Here is a 25,264-nt window from a genome sequence, read left to right as displayed (position 1 = left end):
TGAGGCCCGCAGATGATTGGGCACGGCCGTCCCGCCCCTGGTCCCGACCCGTCCCGAGTCCCTGTTGGTTCCCCGCGGGGCCACAGCCGGGCTGAGGACCGCTGGATTATGGAGGCCATGGGGGTGACCGCGGCCCTGGGGATCCTGCTCCTCCTCACGGCTGGAGTTTCGACCGGGGACGAGGCCCGAGAGGCGGCCGCCGTGCGGGAGCTGCTAGTCCGGCTTCTGGGGCCCGGGCCAGCGGCCGCCTTCTCGGTGTCGGTGGAGCGCTCCCTGGCGGCTGATTCCGGCCTGGACACCTACCGCCTGAGCGGCGGCGGTGCCGGGACACGGGTGCAGGTGCTCGGCTCCACGGGCGTGGCCGCCGCCGCTGGGCTCCACCGATACCTGCGCGACTTCTGCGGCTGCCACGTGGCCTGGTCGGGCTCTCAGCTACGCTTACCGCAGCCCCTGCCCGCTGTGCAGGAGGAGCTGACCGAGGCCACACCCAACAGGTACCGCGGCCGGCCCCAGCCGGTCGGCTCCCCTGCAGCTCCCGCTTCCCCAGTTCCCGCCCCGCTCCCCCAACTAGGGGCGCAAACTCGTGCCGAAGTCCCCGCCCCGCCCCAGCGCCCGGCGGCTAGCAAGCACTGGCCTCAGACCCCAGCTCTGATTCTAAAAGCTGAGTATCCTTGAGCAAGTCACTTGGCCTCTCTGAGCCTCAGCGGGAAACAATGGAGAAGTGGAAACAATGACCTCTACCGTGGTGGTGCCGTTCTTATTGTGATGATTTGCACGGTGCGGGGTGTAGAATTTGTGGTGCACAATCGGTGAGCAGTAAATGCCGTTCCGTTCCTACCCTACCCTTTATTCGAAGATGCTCCCTGAGGAGTGACACCCAGCCTGGCACAGTCCTCTGCTCGAGGGCTTGCCCCACTGCCCTGAGATGATGGATTCACACAGCTGTCTCCCCATTAGACTGTGGGGAGAGGGGTCCCCCTTACAGGACAGGGGCACACTGTACCCAGAGTAGGAATGAAAATGGATTGTGCCCTCTCAGATATCTGGGGGGCTAGAGAGCTGAGTGCTGGGGATAGGTGGATGGACACCTCGGAAGCTCAAGCCTCAGAGTCTCTGCTCCACCTGGGTTGGATCCTGGAGTGACGCAGTAGACTAGGGGCCACACCCGGAGCCACTCCTCTCTGGGCTCCATCTGGGGTGGCAGAGCAGGCTGCTCCCCCAGTTCTTCCCCCAATTATAGACCCTCAGGGCTGAGAGACCTCCTCTTTGCCCCTAGGGCCATGCCCCAGCTCCTGCCCCTGCCTGCAGGTACCGCTATTACCAGAATGTGTGCACACAAAGCTACTCCTTCCTGTGGTGGGACTGGGCCCGCTGGGAGCAGGAGATCGACTGGATGGCGCTGAATGGAATCAACCTGGCGCTGGCCTGGAGCGGCCAGGAGGCCATCTGGCAGCGGGTGGGTGCCCACCACACCCCAGGTGTCCCCCTTCCCCCGCATCAGCTCAGTATTTGGCACAGAGACTAGGGCTCCAGAAGTGTTGGTAGCAGGAGTGAAGGCTACAGCCTCCCAGCTTCCACGGTTGAGACACACATGTGAGAGCACGTCCCCAGGGCTGGACCCCAGCACCCCCTGTAAACGTTAAGAAGCCAGGTTTCCCTGTCTCCCCACCCCAGCGTGGGTCAGTCAGCTTCTCTGGATTCTGTTTCATTAGCAGCTCTTGCTCTTTCTTGTCCTCTTCCTCTCCATCCTTCTTCATGGCCCCAGTTCAGGCTCTCAATCCCCTCTCCTTGGTCGCCTGCCCACCACAGCCTCTGAAGAGCATCAACCAAGAAATAATGCAAGAGCCTGCGTATAAGAAGAGTTTATTTGGGAGACTTTACTAATTGCCATTTGGGAAACAGGTTCAGATACTTGAAAGAGCGCTCTGAGAAAGAGAAGTAGGGGCTTTTTTTTTTTTTTAAGTCACGAGACTGTTAGAAGTTGCCTGATGAGAATTGTGACTGACAGACATTAATTGCAAGTTATTTTAGGGTAAAGGCCTGATAAGTATCTTGAGTTTCTAGGAGGCCTTTTGGATGACTTAATGAGATTAAAAGGTCAGATTCCATTCTGGCTGAGACATGCATAAATTACACTTCTTTAGTGAACTCCTGGTCATTAGCACTTAGCTCTCTAAGAAAAATTTTCCTTTCAAAACAAGACTCCTGGCTCTCAGAGTTGTACCAGAGTGTCATTTCTGAAATGTGAATCTAGGGGAGACCTTCAACTTTGAACACACCTAGGAGTTCCCTGTTACCATTGGGCTCTGCCCAGCCTGGGAGCTAACATGCCTGAGCCCCGAGAGCTCTGGCTGCACCTGCGGCTGCTTAAGCTCCTTGCAGAGCTGCCCTCACCCATCATGCTAGCCCTGCTTGCTCCATGAAGCCTTCTAAGCCCCTTCCCCATTTGAGGGAGAACCCCTGTGTGCCTCACCCCACCTGTGCACCAAGAGTGACATTCGCAAATTCACCTGCTCATTGATCTGTTTCTTCTGAACTGTGGGCTCCTTGCAGGCAGGGATCAGAGCTTGTCTTAGGAACTCTAGGGCACAGAGAAGAGATGGATGTGTGTTTGCTGAGTGAACGAATCAGTGACTAGAGATGAGTGGTTTATATGTGTGGGGCTTGCCCTCCTCCTCAGGTGTATCTGGCCTTGGGTCTGACCCAGACAGAGATCGACGAATACTTCACTGGTCCTGCCTTCCTGGCCTGGGGACGCATGGGCAACTTGCACACCTGGAGTGGCCCCCTGCCCCCCTCCTGGCACCTCAAGCAGCTTTACCTGCAGGTAAAAGCATGGGGAATGGAAGGGGCAGAATTGATGCTGGATGGTCACAGGTCTGGGGTGGGAGCAAGGGGACTCTATGTGCCTTGGGAGAGAGGAGACCTCCCCCTGGGTGGGGGGGGACATGCTCACCACCAACCCTTCTGTTTCTCCCAGCATCGGATCCTTGACCGGATGCGCTCGTTTGGTATGATCCCTGTGCTGCCGGCCTTCGCAGGGCATGTCCCCAAGGCTCTCACCAGGTGATGTCCCACCCTCCCCCCCTCCCCATTCAGCTCAGAGAGAGAATATATGTTCCCCTGCAAGACACAATTTAAAGAAAAACTCAAGCTCTGGATGTAGGCCTGGGCTTGATTCCTGGTTCTGTCACTGACTAGCCATGTGACCTTGACTGCTCTGGGCCTCAGTTTCCTCACTTGTAAAATATATGTATGCTTGGCAGAGAGTCTTAGCAAATGGCAGCTCTTAGTGATGGTAGGGGTGCTCCTCTGCTCCTCTGTGCTATACACCCATCCTCTCCTGTGGCTGGTCAATTTCTTCAAGGTCCAACTGAGGCCTCCTCTCCTTCAGGAAGCCTTGCCAGGGGCCCCCAGCATCGGTTACCACCTCCCTTGGGCCCATAAGCGCCTGGTTCCCACTGCCCTCAGCGCTCAGCACATGCTGCCAGCCTCACTGGCCACTGCTTGGCCTTCCCATCTCAGTGGCAAGAACCTCATTCATACATTCAGTCAACATTTGTCAGACTTTCTGGGCCTGTGCTGGGGGCTGGGGATGCAGCCACGAAGGTGCATGGAGGCCCTGCTCCTGGTGGGAGACACGTTGCCAGGGGGATACAACCCAGTGATAAGAAATGGATGTGGGCCCAATTCTCCGTCAAGGTCACTTCTGCTTGGGGAAGGGAGGGGCACCAAGGGCTCAGCGCAGAGGTGGTGTCATTTGTTTCAGCCAGTGGGAGGGGGTGGTTGTTGTTCAGTTCCTCAGTTATGTCCGAGCCTTTGCCACCCCGTGGACTGCAGAACGCCAGACCTCCCTGTCCTTCACTATCTCCCGGAGTTTGCTTAAACTCATGTCCATTGGTTGGTGATGCCATCCAACCATCTCATTTTCTGTGGGAGGAGGAGAGAGAGCCAAAGCTTTCCAGACAGGGGACACGAAAAGGATGTCAAGGAGTAACCAGATGCATCAGCAGGGAGGGGGGGAAGCGAGAGCTCCAGGCCCAGGGCACAGCATGGGCAAAGGCCCAGAGGCATGAGGGCTCCCGGAACTGCAGGTGTCAGAGAGGCTGGAGGAAGGTACTCCATCAGCCTCCGATAAATGTCTGAACTGTCACCCCCTCCCCTGCACTAGGGTGTTCCCTCAGGTCAATGTCACCCAGATGGGCAGCTGGGGCCATTTCAACTGCTCCTACTCCTGCTCCTTCCTCCTGGCTCCAGAAGATCCCCTCTTCCCCCTCGTGGGGAGCCTTTTCCTGCGGGAGCTGACCAAAGAGTTCGGCACGGACCACATCTATGGGGCTGACACTTTCAACGAGATGCAGCCCCCGTCTTCGGAGCCCTCCTACCTGGCTGCAGCCACTGCTGCTGTCTACCAGGCCATGATCGCAGGTATGGTGCCAGCGGGAGGTGAGAAAGGAAGTCCCCCCGGGCCCTTGAGATGGAGGTGGCAGAGGTCAGGGGGGTGGGAGGAGGGATGGGGAATCATAACACCTCACTATGACACACAGCACTTTACCGTTTCCCAAGCACTTGTACACACACATCATCTCATTTAGTCAGGCTGTGGTTGACAGGTGAGCCGCGGAGCAGATACCCTGCTCCCTTGCCAGCCCTGCCACTTCCTGCCTGCGAGACTTGCAGAGCTTACCTCCCTCCCAGTGCCTTGGCTGCTTCATTTGCCAAAGGGGCTCACTCATAAATAGACTGATGCCCGGCCCAGAGTAAAGTGTCATTAAGTGCTGGCTATTGAAAATATTTTATTTGGTCTCTTCCTCCATGCTGAGGGCTTCACAGGTGGCACTAGTGGTAAAGAACCTGCCTGCTAATGCAGGAGACACAAGAGATACAGGTTCAATCCATGGGATGGGAAGATCCCCTGGAGGAAGGTGTGCATATCGTCTCCAGTATTCTTGCCTGGAGAATTCCATGAACAGAGGAGCCTGGAGGGCTACAGTCCACAGGGTTGCAAAGAGTTGGACACGACTGAGTGGCTTAACACACGCACACATCTGCATGCTGGTAGGCTAGAGGTTAGAGATGTGCCCAATCAATAAGGCGCCCTTCCTGGCACACAAATATGAACACAGCACTCCTCCCTGCCACTAACGGGAGGGCAGGAGAAGGGCCAGGTCAGGAATAGCTTGGAGAGGCCTCTGTGTCAGCTGGGAAGGGGCAGATTGGGGTGAATTGGCTCAAGCTTCCTTGAGCAGCCGTGCTCCAAGTGTGGTCTGGGACCAGCAGCGTCACCCCAGGGCCTGTTTGACTGCAGGTTCTTAATCTCCCCCATCTCCTGAATCAGAATGAGGGGGGCTGGGGCCCAGGCCTGTGGGTAATTCTGATGCTCCCTGAAGCTTTGCAGTACTCAACTGGTAGTCCCAGGGGGAAGGGTATGTGGAATATCCTGATGATGGGGGTGGGGGGGATGATTTACAGGGAAATGATAGAGTATGATAGAGTCATTTAACTTCTCTGGACCTCTGTTTCTTCTGTAAAGTGGGGTGAATGCTCCCTGCCCCCTCTCTCCTCTCATCACCCTCCTGTCCTCTGCCCCACCACAGTGGACCCTGACGCCGTGTGGCTGCTCCAAGGCTGGCTCTTCCAGCACCAGCCTGAGTTCTGGGGGCCCGCCCAGGTGGCAGCTGTGCTGGGGGCCGTGCCCCGTGGCCGCCTCCTCGTTCTGGACCTGTTTGCTGAGAGCCAGCCCGTGTACGTCCGCACGGCCTCCTTCCAGGGCCAGCCCTTCATCTGGTGCATGCTGCATAACTTCGGGGGCAACCACGGCCTGTTCGGGGCCCTGGAGTCTGTGAACCGAGGCCCCACAACCGCCCATCATTTCCCCAACTCCACCATGGTAGGCACGGGCATGGCCCCTGAGGGCATCGGCCAGAACGAGGTGGTCTACGCCCTCATGGCCGAGCTGGGCTGGCGGAAGGACCCAGTGGCCGATTTGGGGGCCTGGGTGACCAGCTTTGCAGCGCGGCGGTACGGGGTCTCCCATGGGGATGCAGAGGCAGCGTGGCGGCTGCTGCTCCGGAGTGTCTACAACTGCTCGGGCGAGGAGTGCCGGGGACACAATCACAGCCCGCTGGTCAGGCGACCATCCCTACAGATGGTCACCACCGTCTGGTACAACCGATCAGATGTATTCGAAGCCTGGCGGCTACTGCTGGCAGCCACCCCCACCCTGGCCAGCAGCCCGATCTTCCGCTACGACCTGGTGGATGTGACCCGCCAGGCAGTCCAGGAGCTGGTCAGCTTGTACTACGAAGAGGTGAGAACCGCCTATCTGAAGAAGGAGCTGGTTCCCCTGACGAGGGCAGGCGGCATCCTGGCCTACGAACTCCTGCCTGCCCTTGACCAGGTGCTGGCCAGTGACTGTCACTTCCTGCTGGGCAGCTGGCTGGAGCAGGCCCGACTGGCGGCGGTCAGTGAGACTGAGGCCCATTTCTATGAGCAGAACAGCCGCTACCAGCTGACTCTGTGGGGGCCACAGGGCAACATCCTGGACTACGCCAACAAGCAGCTGGCGGGACTGGTGGCTGACTACTACGCCCCCCGCTGGCGGCTCTTCTCAGAGACGCTGGTGGAGAGCCTGGTCCAGGGTGTCCCCTTCCAGCAGCACCAGTTCGACAGGAACGCCTTCCAGCTCGAACAGACCTTTGTTCTTGGCACAAAGAGTTATCCTAGCCAGCCTGAAGGAGACACGGTGGACCTGGTCAAGAAGCTCTTCCTCAAATATTACCCCCGGGCTGGCTCCTTCTGAAAATTCACCACCCTCAAGCCACCTTCTCCCCAGACTCCAAACCTGGGCAGGTTCCCAGGGCCTGGGGCTGGGCAGGTGTCACAGGAGCGCCACAGGCCTGAGTGAAGGAACTCACGCCCATGGGGTCAGGCACGGACTGTCTGGAGGGGCTGAGCTGCCTTCCTCCACATCCCAAATTTGGGATCAAAGTACTGTTTTAATACAACTTAATAAACTGGTAAATCACTTGGATGGGTGTGTCAGAATGTCAGTGCTGGACTTCCTTGAGGTCCAGTGGTGTTTCTACTGTAGGGAGTGCAGGTTCCATCCCTGGTCAGGGAACTAAGATCCCACATGCCATGTGGCACAGCAAAAAACAAAACAAAAACAAGAATGTCAATGCCATGACGCCGGGGAGGACTCGGGGCTGTGGCATGAACACTGATGAGGTCAGTTCTCCCTGCCCTCTCGCCTTGGCTTCCTCCGTGCTTTGTTTTTAGTTTTATTGGTCAAACATCCAGAATTGATTATATAAATCTTTCAAAATAATGAAATATCACAAGAATAGAATACAGCTCTAGTTGCACAAATACCTGACATGGAAACCATTTTTACAAATATTTATTTTTCTTATAAGAATACTTCAGAAAACAAGCCTCTATATAGCTTACAGCTAATTTTATGCAACTTTTTTTCCCCTTCAACCATCATTTCAGCTTTCTTATCACAGCACATCTGACAGGCCATCAACCAAATTATAATCAGCTGCTGCTTCTTTGTCTAGTATTTCCTGATCTGAAAGAATTCATGTATTCAGGCTAGAAGAGGTAATTAAAACATTCCTTCCAAATCTAACTTATATCAGGTTAATCACTGTACTTAGTGAAGAATCTTTTCATTTTTTGCTTAGGCTAGTCTGGCTAGTGTTCACCCCTGCTGTTTCAAGCAGAAGGGATAGTCTTTATATTCCTAAAAGTTTCTAAACTGCAAAAACAAAACCCTTTGAGCAACAGTTAAATACAAATATTTAGAAAGCTAAAACATTTACTAATGATGAGAAACAGAATACTTTTAAAATTTAAATAAATTTAAATATACTCAAATTTACATATACTTAAAATTTTAATTTAAAAGTTTTAAATTTATTTGGCTGCACTGAGTCTTAGTTGTGACACAGAAGATCTTCAATCTTTAGTTCATAGATCTTCAGGCCTTTAGTCATAGCATGCAAACTCTTAGTTGTGGCATGTGGAATCTAGTTCCCTGACCAGGGATTGAACCCAGGCTCCCTTCATCGGAAGCAGGAGTCTTAGCCACTGGACCACCAGAGAAGACCACTCAAGAACACTTTTAGATTTGAGAACACTCCTAGTTGAAGAAGAAAGTGTAAGGACATGGCGTGCTCAGACGTGCTTAGTCAAGTCCAAATCTGCCATCCCATGGACCGTAGCCCCCCAGGCTCCTCTGTCCATGGGATTCTCCAGGCAACAATACTGGAGTGGGTTGCCATTTCCTCCTCCAGTGGATCTTCTCTACCCAAGGATCCAACATGCATCTCCTGCGTCTCCTGCATTGGCAGACACTGAGCCACCTGGGAATTTCAAAGGATGTGGCAGTGGTTTTTATATTGATAAAATATTGAAAAACTGAAAAGGTGAATCCCTTATATCAGTGGCATATCATTTCTAAAGTGCCAGGGCATACAGACTCTTAGAGACTGTGTGTAGCTGAACTATTTGACATTTTTCTGATGGTGTGACTTTTTCTTTTTTGGCTGTGCTGGGTCTATTGCTGTGTGACCTTTTCTCTAGTTTCGGTCAGTGGGGGTTATTCCCCAGTTCCAATGCACAGGCTCCTCACTGTAGTCACCTCTCGTTGCAGAGCCAGGATTCTAGGGCACATGAGCTCAGTAGTTGTGGCTCCCGGGCTTAGCTGCTCCAAGGCATGTGTGATCTTCCTGGATGAGGGATTGAACCCATGTCTCCTGCATTGGCAGGAGGATTCTTTACCACAGAGCCATCCAGGAAGCCCTGATGGTGTCACTTTGAAATAGTCTAATAAATACTCCTTTGTCTGGAACAAATAATCATTTAATTTAGGCCAGGGGAAAACTTACAGAATACAGACCACATTTCCCTGAAGAGACAGGACATCCCCAGGGGAAATATCTGGCATTTATTCCATTCTTTCTGTTACTGAAAAAATGTGTCTGGTTAACAAAAGCTTGTTATACTTTACATGTAGCTTAAATTAAAATCAAGAGCCTGGCAGCATTCTCCAGTCCAGTTTCTGAGTGGTCATCTCCAAGTATCCAATATTCTTAAAAGAACTCTTTGATCAGACCCTTGCCCAGTTAGAGATTTAACAGTACTTGGAGACTACAATATGTCCCCTTTCTCTGCTTTTTGATTTCTCTTTTCTCACCCTAATGTAACATGCTGCTACAGGTTTTTACCAAAATACCTGTTTGGTATTGTTTTGAAAATGGGTTATTCTGCATTACCAAAAGCCTTCCATCACATTAGAATGGGTCACATTAGCATCTAACTAGCACATGGCCACATCATCTCTGTGGCAGTGATTTTTGCCACTCAGCATAGTTCCTGTATCTGTCATGTTCTTGTCTCTCAAAACACCCTCTATTTAGTTGATCAGCTCATCTTCACTCATTGGTGCCTATTCAGTCCCTTCCTCCTCCAAGGTTGGATCACAGCCCTCACCAGTCAAAGCCAGATCAGGCTGCTTCCTGGTTGACTCAGCCACCAGGCTTCCTCAGATTTAGTATCAACCCCTCATCTTTGACGCTTTCCAGGTGATGCGGTGGTAAAGGATCCACCTGCCAGTGCAGGAGACACAAGAGACATGGGTTGGATCCCTGGGTCAAGAAGATCCCCTGGAGTAGGAAACGCAACCCACTCCTGGAGAATTCCATGGACAGAGGAGCCTGGCGGGCTACAGTCCACGGGGTGGCAAAGAGTCAGACGCCACTGAGCCGCTGAGCACACATTTACACGCCTGACCTTTCCACCAAGAAGGCCCTTCCAAAACACTTCCACAACCTCAGCCGGAAACTTTGGCAAAAAACTGTCCCTGTGGTACAGAGGCTTGCCAGGGCAAGATCTGCCCAGGGCACTCGGCGCCCACATGGGAGCTCATACCTCCTGTTTGCAAAACTTCACCCTCCCTCTGACTAACAACTTAAAGAAGGGGCTCTCTAAGCCAGGGGCCCTCTTCTCTGCCTTGACCTAGAGTAGGTTGAGGAGAGCAGGCCAGGGACCCACAGGAGGGCTCAGCCTTGAGATTGTGCTGCAGACATAACAAAGGGGTGGGGACCTCGGAGGGCAGGGGCGGAGCGAAGCAGGTAATATCCATCCTCGGAGACCAGAACCCAGCATTGCCGGGATCTCTCCCTGCGCACATCCCCATGGACCGCACCGTGGTACTCATCACCGGCTGTTCCTCCGGCATTGGCTTACACCTGGCCCTGCGACTGGCGTCCGACCCGTCCCAGAGCTTCAAAGGTACCTGATGGAACGGGGTGGTGGAGAGACGGGAGCAACTCCTTCCTGGCCTAAGGGGGCCTGAGTAAGGCTGAAAGACCGAAATTCAGAGCCTTGTCCTCCCTGACTCTCCAGTGTACGCCACGCTGAGGGACCTGGCGTCACAGGGCCCACTGCTGGAGGCCGCCCAGTCCCGAGGGTGCCCTCCCGGCTCCTTGGAGACTTTGCAGCTGGACGTGAGGGATGCAGATTCCATAGCCGCTGCCCAGGCACGCGTGACGGAGGGCCGCGTGGACGTGCTGGGTGAGCCTCCCCGCAAAACAAGCCCAAGAGCCTTCCTCAGTCTGTGTCCAGACCAAGATGTCCCGAGGCCCACGGAGCACGAGGGGACGGGCCGGAAGGAGGGCCGTGCGTGAGGCGGTGGGGTCGGGTCTCTCTCCCCGCAGTGTGTAACGCAGGCCGGGGCCTGGTGGGGCCGCTGGAGGCCCACAAGGAGGGCAGCGTGGACGCCGTGCTGGACGTGAACCTAATGGGGACCGTGCGGATGCTGCAGGCCTTTCTGCTGGACATGAAGCGCCGCCGCTCGGGACGCATATTGGTGACCGGGAGCGTAGGCGGCCTGATGGGTGAGTGGAACGCGGCCAAGGGCCAGAGGCGCGCGAGGCGGGGGTGGCTCAGCCGGAGCGGTGGCGAGGAGGGTGTCCAATAAAAGGGGAGGGGCCTGGTGAGGCTGCCTCGGGCCCCTCCGGCGCCTCTCCCCGTGGACCCCCTCCCGGACGCGCCCCAGCGGACTTCTCTCCCTCCCAGCGCTTCCCTTCAACGCCGTTTACTGCGCCAGCAAGTTCGCGCTCGAGGGTTTATGCGAGAGTCTGGCGATTCTGCTGCAGCCCTTCGGGGTCCAGTGAGTCACCGCCCTGCCCCGGGGGCCCCCGACCCCTGACTTTGGGAACCCCAGCACCCCCATCTTGTTGGAACCGCTCTCGGGCATTCTCCCCAGTGCGGCTCCCGTTGGTTTGCGCTCGGCACAGTACGGGGCGCTCGGCACGCGTCCTCTCGTTCCACCTGTCCACCCTGCTGCTGAGGCGTCGGTATGGGGCAGCTCAGGCCCAGAGAGGTTCGGTGACTGACCCAAGGTCACACCGTTGTAAGTGACCCGGCCAGGTTGGCATTCTGACGCCAGAGCCTCTCTCACACCCTCCAAAGGATGTGGGGGCGCTTTTCCAGCTGTAAACCCGCTTTCAAATGCTCGCCGCCCGAGCCCCGCTCTGGCTCTCCCTGCTGGGCTTGCATCCGCCCGCTCTCACTCGCCGCTCTCTGGCCCGCAGCGTGAGCCTCATCGAATGCGGCCCAGTGCACACCCCCTTCCCCGAGAAGCTGGAGGGCGGCCTGGGCGGGATGCTGGACCGCGCGGACGCCGAGACCCGCGACCTCTTCTACCGCTACCGTCGCCACTGCGAGCGGGTCATACGCGAGGCGGGTCAGGACCCGGAGGAGGTGGTAGAGGTGAGCGCCGAGCGGGACTGCGGGAGCGGGGGCGGCCCCCGGGCTCCCCAGCCCAGCCCGGGCCAGCGCGCCTCCTCCCGCCGCTGCAGGTCTTCCTCCAGGCGCTGCGCGCCCCGCGCCCGGCCCTGCGCTACTTCACTACCGAACGGTTCCTGCCGCTGGTGCAGCTGCGCGTCTCCGACCCCAGCGGCTCCAGCTACGTCGCGGCTGCGCACCAGTCAGCGTTCCACGACAAGGCCGCCGAGGGCTCCGACGGCGCCGGGGCGGAGGCCGAAGCTGGTAAACTGGGGGCATCTGAGCTCCGCGCTCCTCTCGTCCCACAATAAAAGGCCTAATCCGCCGCTGTCTCCCGCGCTCTCCTTTGCGGCCCGGGGGGATGGGGTGCGTTTGGGGAAAGGAAAGGGGCTTTGACTGGGCTGCACCTGCGCGACCACCAGCGCGCACAGTGGGTGGATGATCCCGAAAGACGGTGTTAGCCCGAGTGATACCTCCGGAAACCGAGGCCCAGAAAGGGAAAGAGCTAGCTCCAGGTCAGGCCTCAAGTTCGCCGAAGGGCAGGGGGAGCATTCCCTGTATTCTTGGCCTAGGGGTGTTTGCAGCCAGCGGAGTTAGGTGGACCTGGCGGGGGAGAGTTGGCTTGTGACGTGGCTCCCGAGAGTCACGGAACCTTAGGCAACGTTCTTACCCTCTCTGAGTCTCTTTTCTTACCTGAAAAATGGGTATGATACCTATGTGGGAGCTTCCCAGGTGGCGCAGTGGTAAAGAATCCGCCTGCTAATGCAGGAGACACTGGTTCGGTCCCTGTCAGGAAGATCTCCAGAAGTAGGAAATGACAAGCCGCTCCAGTATTCTTGTCCGGAGAATTGCATGGACAGAGGAGCCTGGAGGGCTACAATCCACTGAATCACAAAGAATCAGACACGACTGAGCACTGTAGACACACAAATACCATGGGTTGTGATAAGAGTGAACTGAGATAGTGCCTGGAAGTGCTGGTATTAGAGGTCTTAATAGCAGGCACTGACTAACATTGTTACTACTAGGCGTGTTCCTGTTGTCATTGTGTTCCCCTGTAGAAGCCAGATGTGTAAAGAAACAAGCCTAAATGAGCCAAAAGGAGACAGCCCCACTCACCCCCTCCTTGCCTCCTGCCCGAGACAACACTCAACAGGAGAGATCCCTGTCTGGAGCCGCGGAGATGCACCCAGTCCATGACAAGGTCCTGGGATGAGAGAGGAACCTGCAAGGCAGCTCTTCCTCACATGGGGCTGCCCCGGGGGCCCAATATGTCCCCTCCGGAGCTGCCGGGATGAGAAAGGAACCTGCAAGGCAGCTCGTCCCCTCGAGGTTGTCCCGGGGGCCCTGTATGTCTTCTGTCTTACTGTTGTCGGGCTTTCTATTAATTTTTGGAAATATAATATATAATAATAAGGCCTCACTGGAAAAGTCCAAGCCTTTTTGGAACTGCTCATGATTGCTCTGACCCAGGACACGACCATAAACATCAAGTCAAAAAAGAAAAGGCCACAGGTATAGTTTGGCTGCTTGCTTAAAAGATTATAATGTTCTAGAATAGAAAAGAGTAGAGGTATTTGGATTTAGAAGTAGATATACTGCTTTAGTTTACTTGTTCCTTGGTGAAAGGGTTTTCATTATTGCTATTTCCTTGTTGCTATTTGTTCATTGTTTCTCTTTCTTTAAACAACATGGGATATTATGGGTATTTTTGTAAAATTAGAAAATGGAGTATATAGGATTTCAGTAGAAGATTTATATTACACTGACATTACCTCACTATTAATAGAGGTGTTTTGCTGCTTTAGAGGTGTTTTTGTTGTTTAATAGTTAATCACTATAAATTGAGATTTTGTGGTTTCAGGTAAAGAAAGGTTTTTCTCATGGTACTATTCTCAGAAAGGTCAAACATGTTACTCTGACCCTTCCCATGTACTGTTTTATTGTCCAAAGAATTTACACTATACCTGAGATTTGTGGAACATTGTTTTTGTTAGAGTGAGAATGTTAGGCCATTGAGGCAAGAAGACTATGTACGGGACATTTAAGTATAAACCCTATAATTGGAAACGTTCTAGATGAATGCATAGGGGGAAAACATGGGAAAAAAATATTGACGGAAGCACAAACCAATATCTGATGTAGTTAGTGGTGACTTAAGGGGGAGGTAACGTTCATTCTATAAAAACTGAGCTATCCTAAAAAAAAAAAAAAACAAAAAAACTACCTCTTCTACACAACCTTCTCTGTGTCTGTCTGTCTGTCTGCCTTCCTCGCTGATGCCACTCATCCCTTGGGTACTCCTGGTCCTGCCGGGGCTGGACCTCAGCAGATCCCGACCCACGCAGAAGCTGACTCTCACCAGGAGGTCGAGCTGAGGCTGCAGGCCTGGCTGATCAGACCAATGGTCCATCCTCCTTCTGGAAACCAGCAAAAGGAGCTGGAGTGGCAGGAGCCACTGAAAGGGGTTGCAGGTTTGCAGAGACAATTGATTTCCTCTGAGGTTGGGTGCTGGAGGAGGGGTGGAGATCGAGATTAGATGGGGAGGCTGCAGACAGAGGAAGGTAGTAGGGGTGCCCCAGGAGGAGCTTAATAAAGAAGATACATTTGCAGGCTTGTCAGGTATGAATACACAGTCCTCTGGGTAACCGCACAGGTGCCTCCTTGCGAGGCAGCGATAATGTCCAGAGGCATCCTATTTTAGAGGGCAGCTTTCTCGTTAGAGACCTCAGGACGGGCTTTGTTGGTTATAATTTAAGGCTTGCTGGGTGCTGTCAGTAAGGGCATGTGTGTGTGCTGTACCTTTCCCCAGGCCAAAGGAGGGAACAAAGACTGCAGTCTAATGATTTGTGACAGTGAACATAGAATGTGCTCACGTGGCCCTGAAGAGAAGACGGTGGCAGGTTTAGGTATTTGACCTGGTTGTGCATATCATACATATTGACCAAGGATGCAGCACTGTCAAGTGTGAGGACGGGGGCCTGGTGGGAGGTGCTGGATATGCCAGACCAGACCTTCATCTTCTCTCTCTTTCTCTCTTTTTTTGGCCATATGGCTTGTGGGATCTTAGCTCCCTGACCAGGGGTCAAACCTGCACCCCCAACAGTGAAAGAGCAGAGTCCTAGCCATGGGACCCCCAGGGAATTCCCACCTTCTTCCCTTTTTTAATGGTGCATGGTCCACTCCAAGTAGAGGCTGTTTCAACAACCAACCCATCACTGGTTGGGAACTCCGATGGATGCCCCCTGACTCCTTTGGCAGTTGCTTTGAGCACTGTTTAGAACACAAAGGTCATGCTGTTACTGCATTAACCACATCACTATATTTCAAGGGTAACTGGGTATTTTTGACAATAAGCCATCCCATCCAGGCTCTTCAGTGATTGCTTTTTCAATGCACCCAATCTGTTGTATCTACTGAAGGGTCAGTTTCTAGAGCTTGTACCCAGGCAGGGCATCAGCTTCCTGATTGCTAGGAGATGTCAGCGCCTTATGAGCCAGAAGAATGTGGATGATGGTGAGGACCATCTCAGGTTCTTGCAGACGAACACAAATGTCTTCACACATCTTGACCTTACCAGGGCTTATCCATCTCTCAGCTTCCCTTTGTCCAAGCCGTAGGGTAAACCCTTTTATTTATTTTTATAATCGCCCGAGTTTATTCACGTTTCACCAACTGTACAGGCAAGTGCATGTGTGTGTGTGCACACAAGTGCAATTCTTTTTTAAAATTAATTATTTTACTTTTGGTTGAGCTGGGTCTTCATTGCTGTGTGCAGACTTTCTCTACTTGTAGTGAGCAGGGGCTTCTCATTACAGTGGCTTCTCTTGCTGCGGAGGGGTTAATCCTTTAGAACAGTCCAACTGTTCTGCATTCAGCCCATTGGCTGCTGCAGTTCCTTCCTGTTTCCACCCAGATGATGTCATTGTTGGACAGAATAGCAGCTTCAGTCCAAGTGGGTGGGGTGCCCTGGTTAGACCCATCTGTATACCAGGCACCAGCGGGGACCCCTGCTCCCACCCCACCTCTCTACAAGCTGCAGGGGCCACTCCAGGTATAGAGGCATCTCCACATTCTTCAGGGCCAAGTAGCACTTGAATGTCTAGAGAAAGTGGTCTGGTAGACAAGGTACCCTTTTGTTGCAAATGGGCCACTTAGTTAATGTGGGGGTTGAACCATGGCAAAGGTGGGCTGATGGAACATAGTCTCAACCCTGCTCTTGACCAGAAGGGAAGTTCTTACCATGATAGACTATTCTTTTCATGAAAGGCTCTACCTGGTGGGGTGTTCTGTGTACACTGCAAAGAGGCTCTATGGGGGTGTATTGGGGTTTGTCCCCTCCCAGAGCTGGGACCAAAATCCTAGGGTGCTCTCGCCTTCTGTTGTCTCTGCCGCCATGTGTTCGGAGTCACAGACGCCTCTAACGCCAATGGTGTCCCCGCTGGGAGAGGCCCAGTGCTGTGATGTGTTTCACTGGTATCCCTGCTATCTCAAAGGCGGCTTGCTGCCCTGACCCCCTTTCTCTTTACCAGGTGGGGTAAGGGATGGAGGTACCAGGCCAGGTGGGGAATAAAAGTCCCCCCAAACCCCCAAATCCCCCACAAGGCTTGCACCTCTTTCATGTTCTTAGGGGTTGGACAGGCTTGTAACTTATCAATCACAGCTTCTGAGACACAAAACTTTACGGGGTTGCCTGGGCCTTGAATTTTCTGAGAGTTCACCACCCATCCTCTCCTCACTGATGTTCCAGCAACATCTGCAGAGGGTCCTAAAGCAGAGGCAAGTCTGCACATGTTAACATTATATCATCAATGTAATGGGCCGTTTTACTGATGTGGGGGAGGAGTATACGGACAAGTCCTGGGCTCCCATCTCACGAAACGTGGAGGAGCTCTGCACGTGACCATGGGGAAGCCCTTGAAAGGTTCATTGTCACTCCTCCCACATGAAGGGAAGTTGTGAAGCCAAGTGTAGACTGAAAAGAGCATTTGCTAAGCCCAGTACTATATGGTAGGTTCCTAAGACGGCAGGGGTGGCATTGTTGGGCACAGCCACGTGGATGGGGGCTTGTTCAACTCTCCGTGGTCCACAGTCAGCTGCCGTGAGCCATCTGGAACTGTACCATTTTAGCAACTGTACCAGGCTGATGAAAGCATTAAGGGCAGAGCGTGCCATTCCCATGCAGTGCAGTTCTAGAATAGTTTCTTCTGTATAATTCCTTAAGTCCCGCCCACTAGACAGTTACTATTCTTCCCCTAGGTTCCCAGTTGGTGTTGCTTCATCACTGGTTCCATTACTTTAACCCTGAGGCAGAATTCCCTGACAGAGGTTTGCAGAGTTTGACCTTGTAGGATACCAGTGCCCACTATGTTCCTTGTATTGGATATTTTCAGGGTGTGTGCAAGGGCAGGGAGAATGCCCAATTTGTTTTGTGAAAAGGACCTTCCTGATTGCAACCATTTGCCCTCTGTAATTCAGTGGTGCAGAGGGAGCCTGGAAAACTTCTGAGGGTGACTATGTGTTAGAGTATGTCTGGGGAATTCCACGGCAGTCCAGTGGTCAGGATTCCAGGCTTTCACTGCCATGGCCCAGGCTCAATCCCTGATTGGGAGACTAAGATTGCACAAACTGTGCAGCGTGGCCAACAAGGAAAAAGAAATTAGGGTATACTGGCTCCAGTATCCACTGAAGCTGTCCCCTTTTATTACTGGAAGATCAATCAGTGTTGAGCTACAACCAGTTGCCTCCAATGGGTCTCACGGGGAGGCAATCTTGGCCTGCATCCTATAACCTGGGCTGTGGGAGGCAGCCACCTTGAATAGGAGTTTTTCCAAGGCCTCTGCTGGGGTTGGCAGGGCAGTAGGGATTTAGGGGCAGGTAGGGCAGGTCTGAACAGTTGTTCAGGTTTTAAGGCTTTCCACAGGCCAACCAACACAGCACTGGACAGCCAGTTTATATTTTCCTGTGCAGTCCTGGCAGTAATGAGGTCAAACCATGTTGGCTTCCAGGTTACTTTTGCCAAACTCTTTACAGCCCTGCAGGATAGCATTCTGGCTTTTTGAGCTCCCTCTGTGTCTTGGGTCTTCCCTGCAGGCCAGTATATACCCATTCCTGGGATTTGTCAGCTTCTTCCAGATCAACACAGGTTGCCCAACATCATGAACTTCTTGTTCCACAACTGGGCTCAGCACAGATGTCACATCCTGTATACTGGTGATGGAGGCAGACTGGAGGATCCTGGCTTTCATTCCTGCAGTGAATTTGGCCCAATCAGCCCTTCAAATCTAGGAGCTGCCCCTCTTCTGTGGACATCCAGGGTCTCACATGCCCAAGGAGACCCCCCCCCCCAACATTGGGACAAGCCTTCCTGCAGGCTAGAATGATCCAGTCTATGAGGAAGTGAGAACCTTGTTCCCCCTTCCCTTAAGTCCTATGCAGATGCTGCAGGAGGGCGGGCTGTGTGGTGATTTTGCTGTTTCTCTGCCTTCTCCCCAGTCCCCCCACCCCTCCCCCCAATCCCATAGCTAACCATGCTAGGATACTTTCCCTGGCCTTTTGCTGGAATTTGGCAGCTACATCAATAACCTCAGTGGACGTTTATTCTGTCATCATGAACGTTTCCTGAACAAGGGCTGACGTGCCAGCTGAGGGTGGGGGTCACTGCTGGGTTTGTTTTCCTCTGTATAAGGGGGTCCTAGGGCATGAGGTGTGTTTGGTCTTTGGACTATCAGTCACCACAACACCTTCCCCTTCTCTCTACTCACTCTCCCAGGGAGTCCACCTCTTAGCCTCTGGTCAGGCTTTGTCACAAGTGCTTGGACCTTAATTCGAGGCGGCTCATGAGCTCCTAGCTTTACAAACAGCAGGGTAATATTTCCAAATTATCATCCTGCTCTCCCACCTGCCTGCCAGCCCTGAAGTGAGCACCACACATGCTTCTCCAGCCTCAGTTCTCCTTCTAACTTTCCAGCTTGAGTTTCAGCCTCTAGTTGGGCACTGGTGCCAGTGATCTGCCCACAGCAGTGGCCAACCCACTCCAGGATATTCATCTCCCGTCTTTGCAGTGGTTCACCCTGCGTGGTTCCTCAAACAAGCTCACTGGACCAGCTTGCATTTCCCAACCCTATGCAGGTGCCTCTTTCCCAAGGTCCATTTCTTTGGTCTCCTGGTCAGCTTGCCACCAACATTGATTTGTCAACTGGGGGCAAAGACCCCCAGACTGATGGAAGAAGCAACCACTCTAGATTGGAAGGTGGCAGGTTTAATAAGCAACGTGAACTTCCCAGACATCCAGTGGTTTAGACTAAGCCTGCCAGTGCAGGGGGTGCAAGTTCAATCCCACGTGCCATGAAGTGTGGCCAGAAAAGCTTTTTTTTTTTTTTTAAAAAAAGCAAGGGAACTTACATACAAGGCTTGTTGTGGTCGAGAAAGAAGAGTAGATCTTTGCACCTGCCCACCAGAATCTCCAAGTTTCTATAGAGGCCTTACCTGGGTTCAGTCACCTAAACCATCCAGGTGGTCTCATCAGCATGTTGCCCTTGAGAGGCTGCATGCTTGAAATAGGTCCCACTGGAGGAATCATAGGCAGACTACATTCCAAGGACATGGGAGGGGTGAGCTGCCTCTGACTGCCCAAGTCCAGCTCAAGGGTCGATTGGCAGTCACGTCCTCCAGAGAGCTCCTCCAACAATGACTCTGTATAAGCATGTGAAACAGTGTGTCCAGATGTTTCAGGGAATTGCCTCAGTCTTTGTAGTTTGCTTCCTCAACTGGGTCTTCTCTCTCTTTTTTAAAGTTTATTTCTGGCTGCACTGGGTCTTCATTGCTGTGAGGGCTTTTTCTAGTTGCGGTGAGTCGGGGCTCCTCTCGAGTTACGGTGCAAGGGCTTCTCATTGCGGTGTCTTGTTGCAGAACAAGGGCTCTAGGTTCAAGGGCTCAGCAGTTGTGGCACAGGGGCTTAGCTGTCCCTTGGCATGTGGAGTCTTCCCGGACCAGCGATCAAACCCAGTCCCCTGCATTTGCAGGCAGAGTCTTAACCACTGGACTGCCAGGGAAGTCCTGGGTCCTCTCTTTAAAACGCAACTTAATATGTCTCTGCAAGAAGACTGGTCTCAAGGCCTTTGTGGCACTAAATCTCTTCCACCATTGACGTCAGGACCAGATCCAGGTTCTGTGAGGCCCGAAGCTTATACACTCTGGGAGACCTCTTTATAAAAAAAACCACAAAATTAAGTGTGCAAGTGAGTATTTATTTAGTATCGGAACAGAAACCACAGCACATTACTATAGTGGACCTTGGAAATTGGTTTCCCTCCGTTTTGAGATCGCCCTGGACAATTTACCTGAAATGTTCCTAATGGCAACCTGGCCTTGTCTTCCCACGGAGACTACCAATTCCAGCCTCTCCAGCACTCCTTGCATGCTAAGTCGCTTTAGTCGTGTCTGACTCATTGCGACCAGATGGACTGTGGCCCACCAGGCTCCTCTATCCAAGGAATTCTCCAGGCAAGAACACTGGAGTGGGTGGCCATTTCCTTCTCCAGACCAGCACTCTTTAGCCTCATGGTAAATTCTCACCACAGAGTCTCCTCCCCCAGCCCCGCTGCCTTTTCTTCCGCCCACAGGAACCATTCTTTGGCAGCTCTACTGAGCTCACACGCACAGCTCTCCTCTTCTTCCGCCTCTCTCAGGAAAACCGTCATATCACTGGTTCTAGGTGTTGTGGAGAGCACTGCACGGGAGCCACGACACATGGCCTCTGTCCTTACCTCCCTAGATGTCCCTGGAACATACAGGGCCTCAATGTTTCCATCTGTGAAATGGGGACTTGGGACAGAACTGTTCCGTGACCTCCCACATGAGGATCCTTAGACGGAGGGCGTCAGGACGCCGAGCCCTAACTTGAATGCTACCCTATGACACCCCCCTCCACCTCTGTCCCCGCGATTTATTAAGCAGGAAAGCCAGGTGTTAGTCCCGCCTTTGCCGCTTTCTCCCGAGTGACCTGGCTGAAGCCAGTCTCTTCTCTGAGTCTGAAGGACATCCGTTAAAAAGGCTTTCAAGCCCGCCTTGCCCTGCGTGCGTGCTGTCTCTTCAGTTGTGTCCGACTCTTTGCGACCCCATGGAGTGTAGCCCGGCAGGCTCCTCTGTCCATGGGATTTTCCAGGAAAGAATACTAGAGTGGGTTGCTGTTTCCTTCTCCAGCCGCCTCGCCCCACTCCGCCCAGTTTCCGTGAGGTTAGGTTTTGGAAACAAGTTTTCACGTACCTCCCACGTCTCAGAGCTCCGCCCCTTTGCAACAGCAAGCGCCACCGCCCACCCCCCCGCCTTCAAATGAAAAATCTCGCGAGAATCCCTCGCCAAACCAAAGCTGAGATTTTTGGCCTTTCTTAGGTTCCGTAGTTTCGAGTCACAGCCCCGGAACTTGTGTTAACGGGTCGCGGCTGGGGAAGCCTCCGCGGTAGTGCAAGCGGAACCAAAGCCCGGAGGTCTCAGTAAGTAGGACCCGAGCCTGAGTGTCCCCTTTTAGTTCCCTCCTCCAATTCCTTGAAGATGCTGGTGCAGCTCAGCAAGAACGCCCGGGATTTCTGGATTCCCAGTCTTACGACGCAGGGGCTCCTGCCCAGTTCCTCTCCCCACCCCAGGATTTTGACAATTCAGCGAATTCACCGCTCTGAGAGATGATAAAACTGAGATTTAGAACACAGCCCGGAGGCGCCATTTTCCAAGCCCAGTCCCCTTCCCCAGGTTCCTCTCGGTCGGCACTGAGAACCCCGTCCCTGTTCCAGGTCCCCCTCTCTTGGGTCCGGGTCCCCCCACAGTTTTCGGCCTCAGACACATACCACCCAGTCACCCTCGCCTCGTCTCCCTGACTGTCCGCAGGCCTGGGCAGGATGGCCGTATTCCGGTCGGGCCTCCTGGTGCTGACAACGCCGCTGACCTCCCTGGCCCCTCGCCTGGCCCCTATCCTGTCCTCGGCAGCCCGGCTGGTGAATCACACGCTCTATGTACACCTGCAGCCGGGCATGAGCCTGGGCGGCCCGGCTCAACCCCAGTCCAGCCCCGTGCAGGCCACGTTTGAAGTTATCGATTTCATCACGCACCTCTACGCAGGAGCCGATGTCCACAGGCACCTGGACGTCAGAATTCTGCTGACAAATATCCGAACCAAGAGCTGTCTCCCTTCCCTACCCACCTCAGTCCAGAACCTGGCCCACCCCCCGGAAGTGGTCCTGACTGACTTCCAGACCCTGGATGGAAGCCAATACAATCCGGCCAAGCAACAGCTAGAGCGTTATGCCACCAGCTGTTACAGCTGTTGTCCGCAACTGTCTTCAGTGCTGCTGTACCCAGATTATGGGCCTGCAGCGCCCCCCGTGGGGTCCCTGGCCGTCCACTTACCCTCCACCATCAGGCCAACCTCCCCTGTGGCCAGGTCTGCAAAGCAACCAGTGCGCGGCCACCAGCGGGGGGCTGTGGGCGGCACCTTTGACCGCCTGCACAATGCCCACAAGGTGTTGCTCAGTGTGGCGTGCATCCTGGCTCAGGAGCAGCTTGTGGTGGGAGTAGCAGACAAAGACCTGCTGAAGAGTGAGTGACAAGAGACTCTGGATTGGGGTAGCCTTACCCTCCCCCGGCAGGACAAGACTGAGGAAGGGTGGGACCATCCGTTACTTCCCACCCCTCCTAAATGTCACACTGCCTGGGCTTCATGTCGCATTGAGGGAATATGTTAAATAAATGCAGATTTTTTGGTGTGTGGTCTAGTCACCAATCAGGATCCCCCAGAAGTGGAGCCAAAGAATCTGCACTTTTAAACAAGTTCTCCAGGTGATGAATCCTAAAGTCTGAGCCCCTGGGAATAAATGGATGAGTAAGTTATAGGTAGCAGTGCCAAGGGCAGTAAGAGGAGGATCTTGAAATTCTCTGGCTCTTGGAATTCTTAATCTGACCTCCTGGCACTGCCAGTTCTCTGCACATGTGCCAGCTGCCTCCTCCTCATAGGCCCCTTCGTCCTGCCTCCACCTCCCCTCTGGAGATAGGATGCTTAGGGACACTCTTCCCCAAACTGGCCCCCCCTCATCCTCCCCGGTAAGAAGATCTCACTGTTCTTCTGGGCTCCGTCCCCAGGCAAGTTGCTCCCTGAGCTGCTCCAGCCCTACACAGAACGCGTGGAACATCTGAGTGAGTTCCTGGTGGACATCAAGCCCTCCTTGACATTTGATATCATCCCCCTGCTCGACCCCTATGGGCCCGCTGGCTCTGACCCCTCTCTGGAGTTCCTGGTGGTCAGCGAGGAGACCTATCGTGGGGGGATGGCCGTCAACCGCTTCCGCCTTGAGAATGTAACCCCTGGGGGCGACGGGCAGAGGGAGTGGAGGGGGATGGGGAAGGCCACTGGGGGCTGTTGGAAGTACCGTGACCTCACAGGAGGGAAGAGAGGGCTGAAGGTGGTGGGAAGAGGCAAGGAGGAACTGGTTCCCAGCTTGCCCTCTGAGGCAAGCTCCCCCTCTGGGGTAGGCAGGGGACGATAAGGTGATAGACTTGTCCTTGTCCATCTCACCCCTCCTCCTCTCTCCTCACTCTTCCTTTGCTTCAGGACCTGGAGGAGCTCACCTTGTACCAGATCCAGCTGCTGAAGGACCTGAACCACAAGGAAAATGAGGAGGACAAAGTCAGCTCCTCCAGCTTCCGCCAACAAATGCTGGGAAACCTGCTCCGGCCTCCATATGTAAGCCCCCACCCACATGTGGGTGGGCTGGGATTGCTGGAGAGGAAAGACTGAACAGTTCAGCCTCCATCCTGAGTCCGGGGACCCTAGTAACTGTGGGGTTCTCTCTTATGTACCCGTAGAAGAGGCCAGAGCTTCCCCCAGGTTTCTACGTGATTGGGCTGACGGGCATCAGCGGCTCTGGAAAGAGCTCAGTAGCTCAGCGGCTGAAGGGCCTGGGAGCATATATCATTGACAGTGACCACCTGGGTCACCGGGCCTATGCCCCGGGCGGTCCTGCCTACCAGCCGGTGGTGGAAGCCTTTGGAACAGGTAATAAGTGGGGAGGACTGGAGGTGGCCTGAAGCAAGGAGGTGGCCTGGCCTCCTTGCCCAGTCCTCCATCTGTGTCGTCCAGATATTCTCCATAAAGATGGCATTATCAACAGGAAGGTCCTGGGCAGCCGGGTGTTTGGGAACAAGGTAAATACACACCTCTCCAAGGGCTCTGCAGCTGCTGCCAGACCCGGAGGTGGGGACCCATTGTACCTCTCTGTTCTGGCCCCAAATGCTGGTCTCCACCACCTGTTCCCCACCACCTGCTCCCTCGGGCTGGCTCCATCTCTGGGGGAAGGTGAACTTGGCCCACCCCTTGCATTCCCTTCCTTAGAAGCAGCTGAAGATACTCACGGATATTATGTGGCCAGTTATCGCAAAGCTGGCCAGAGAGGAGATGGATCAGGCTATGGCTGAGGGTGAGTGAGCAGCCCAGGGAAACACGTGGCACAGATTCTCCCCCCAGAGCTCCCCCACCCCAAACCAGACCATCCACTTTCTCTGGGACTACGTTTCCTTGGTTCTATGACTGGTAGCAAGTGGTGGGGTGCTGCTGGCAGTGATTGGGGTCTCCCCACAGGAAAGCGTGTGTGCGTGATCGATGCCGCCATGCTGCTTGAAGCCGGCTGGCAGAACATGGTGCATGAGGTGTGGACGGTTGTCATCCCTGAGACCGAGGTATCTGGATCCCACCCCCCCCCCATCATTGTAGCCCGGTTCCTGCCCAGAACCAGTGGGCTGACAAATGCCCTGTCTGCCCAGGCCATACGACGCATCATGGAGAGGGATGGCCTGAGTGAGGCTGCGGCTCAGAGCAGGCTGCAGAGCCAGATGAGTGGGCAGCAGCTTGTGGATCAGAGTCACGTGGTGCTGAGCACCATGTGGGAGCCGCATATTACCCAGCGCCAGGTTGGTGCCCAGGGAAAGGCTGGGTTGTGGGGAGGGAGTCTCAGTGAATACCTGTCTGACCCTGTCCCTGTTTTCTTCCTGACATTCTGGCCTGTCCCAAGGTGGAGAAAGCCTGGGCCCTCCTGCAGAAGCGCATCTCTGAGGCACCATCAGGCCAATGACTGACAGATTTCTCTGTGGGGTCAAAGTGGCCCCTGGAGCTGACAAGGGATCCAGCGGTGAGGAGGAATGGAACCTTGAAGCTCACTCTAGCCTGGGCCTAGAGGGCTCTAAGCTAAGCTGGGCAGGGCAGGGCTGGGCCCGCTGGACACAGGGAGCCTACCCAGCTTGCCAGTGTTCGGCCAACACTGAGGATGCAGCTCATGCGGGTGCAAGCCCCTGGCGTTGTTCTATCCCTGCTTTTGTCCACAGGTCTTTGGTACCCATGCTGGGCTGGGGCCAGGGCAAACACTGGAACTTGTAACAGCATTAAAGGTGAATGTTGCCATGGTGTCTGCTTCCTGCTTCAATG

The 25,264-nt window shown here is 54.1% G+C and overlaps 3 protein-coding genes across 6 annotated transcripts; all 3 read left to right on the top strand.

Annotated features, from left to right (window-relative positions):
• The first annotated feature begins 26 nt into the window (after positions 1 to 26).
• NAGLU (N-acetyl-alpha-glucosaminidase) lies at positions 27 to 7,033 on the top strand. Its single transcript, XM_020888022.2, has 6 exons — positions 27 to 494; positions 1,309 to 1,456; positions 2,681 to 2,827; positions 2,981 to 3,066; positions 4,172 to 4,428; positions 5,598 to 7,033. Exons 1-6 carry the CDS (start codon positions 109 to 111, stop codon positions 6,800 to 6,802), a joined length of 2,229 nt encoding a protein of 742 aa, XP_020743681.2. The 5' UTR covers positions 27 to 108; the 3' UTR covers positions 6,803 to 7,033.
• A 100-nt stretch (positions 7,034 to 7,133) lies between these two features.
• On the top strand, positions 7,134 to 14,039 carry HSD17B1 (hydroxysteroid 17-beta dehydrogenase 1). Of its 4 annotated transcripts, XM_020888024.2 has the most exons (7): positions 7,134 to 10,302; positions 10,417 to 10,584; positions 10,728 to 10,907; positions 11,089 to 11,182; positions 11,607 to 11,784; positions 11,874 to 12,063; positions 12,861 to 14,039. In XM_020888024.2, exons 1-7 carry the CDS (start codon positions 10,206 to 10,208, stop codon positions 12,887 to 12,889), a joined length of 936 nt encoding a protein of 311 aa, XP_020743683.1. In that variant the 5' UTR covers positions 7,134 to 10,205; the 3' UTR covers positions 12,890 to 14,039. The 4 variants fall into 4 exon arrangements, with proteins under 4 accessions (XP_020743683.1, XP_070335571.1, XP_020743682.2 ...); XM_070479470.1 differs by having other exon boundaries at positions 11,607 to 12,063; XM_020888023.2 differs by lacking the exon at positions 12,861 to 14,039 and having other exon boundaries at positions 11,874 to 12,124.
• A 7,148-nt stretch (positions 14,040 to 21,187) lies between these two features.
• COASY (Coenzyme A synthase) lies at positions 21,188 to 25,243 on the top strand. Its single transcript, XM_020888025.2, has 10 exons — positions 21,188 to 21,293; positions 21,682 to 22,389; positions 22,930 to 23,144; positions 23,399 to 23,530; positions 23,653 to 23,842; positions 23,927 to 23,991; positions 24,179 to 24,263; positions 24,425 to 24,522; positions 24,607 to 24,753; positions 24,855 to 25,243. Exons 2-10 carry the CDS (start codon positions 21,693 to 21,695, stop codon positions 24,912 to 24,914), a joined length of 1,689 nt encoding a protein of 562 aa, XP_020743684.1. The 5' UTR covers positions 21,188 to 21,293; positions 21,682 to 21,692; the 3' UTR covers positions 24,915 to 25,243.
• Positions 25,244 to 25,264: the final 21 nt, after the last annotated feature.

The sequence above is a fragment of the Odocoileus virginianus genome, chromosome 17, assembly GCF_023699985.2.
Source record: "Odocoileus virginianus isolate 20LAN1187 ecotype Illinois chromosome 17, Ovbor_1.2, whole genome shotgun sequence".
NCBI classification, from domain to species: Eukaryota; Metazoa; Chordata; class Mammalia; order Artiodactyla; family Cervidae; genus Odocoileus; species Odocoileus virginianus.
The sequence above is the reverse complement of the archived record's forward strand: the minus strand, read 5'-3'. Positions and strand labels throughout refer to the sequence as shown.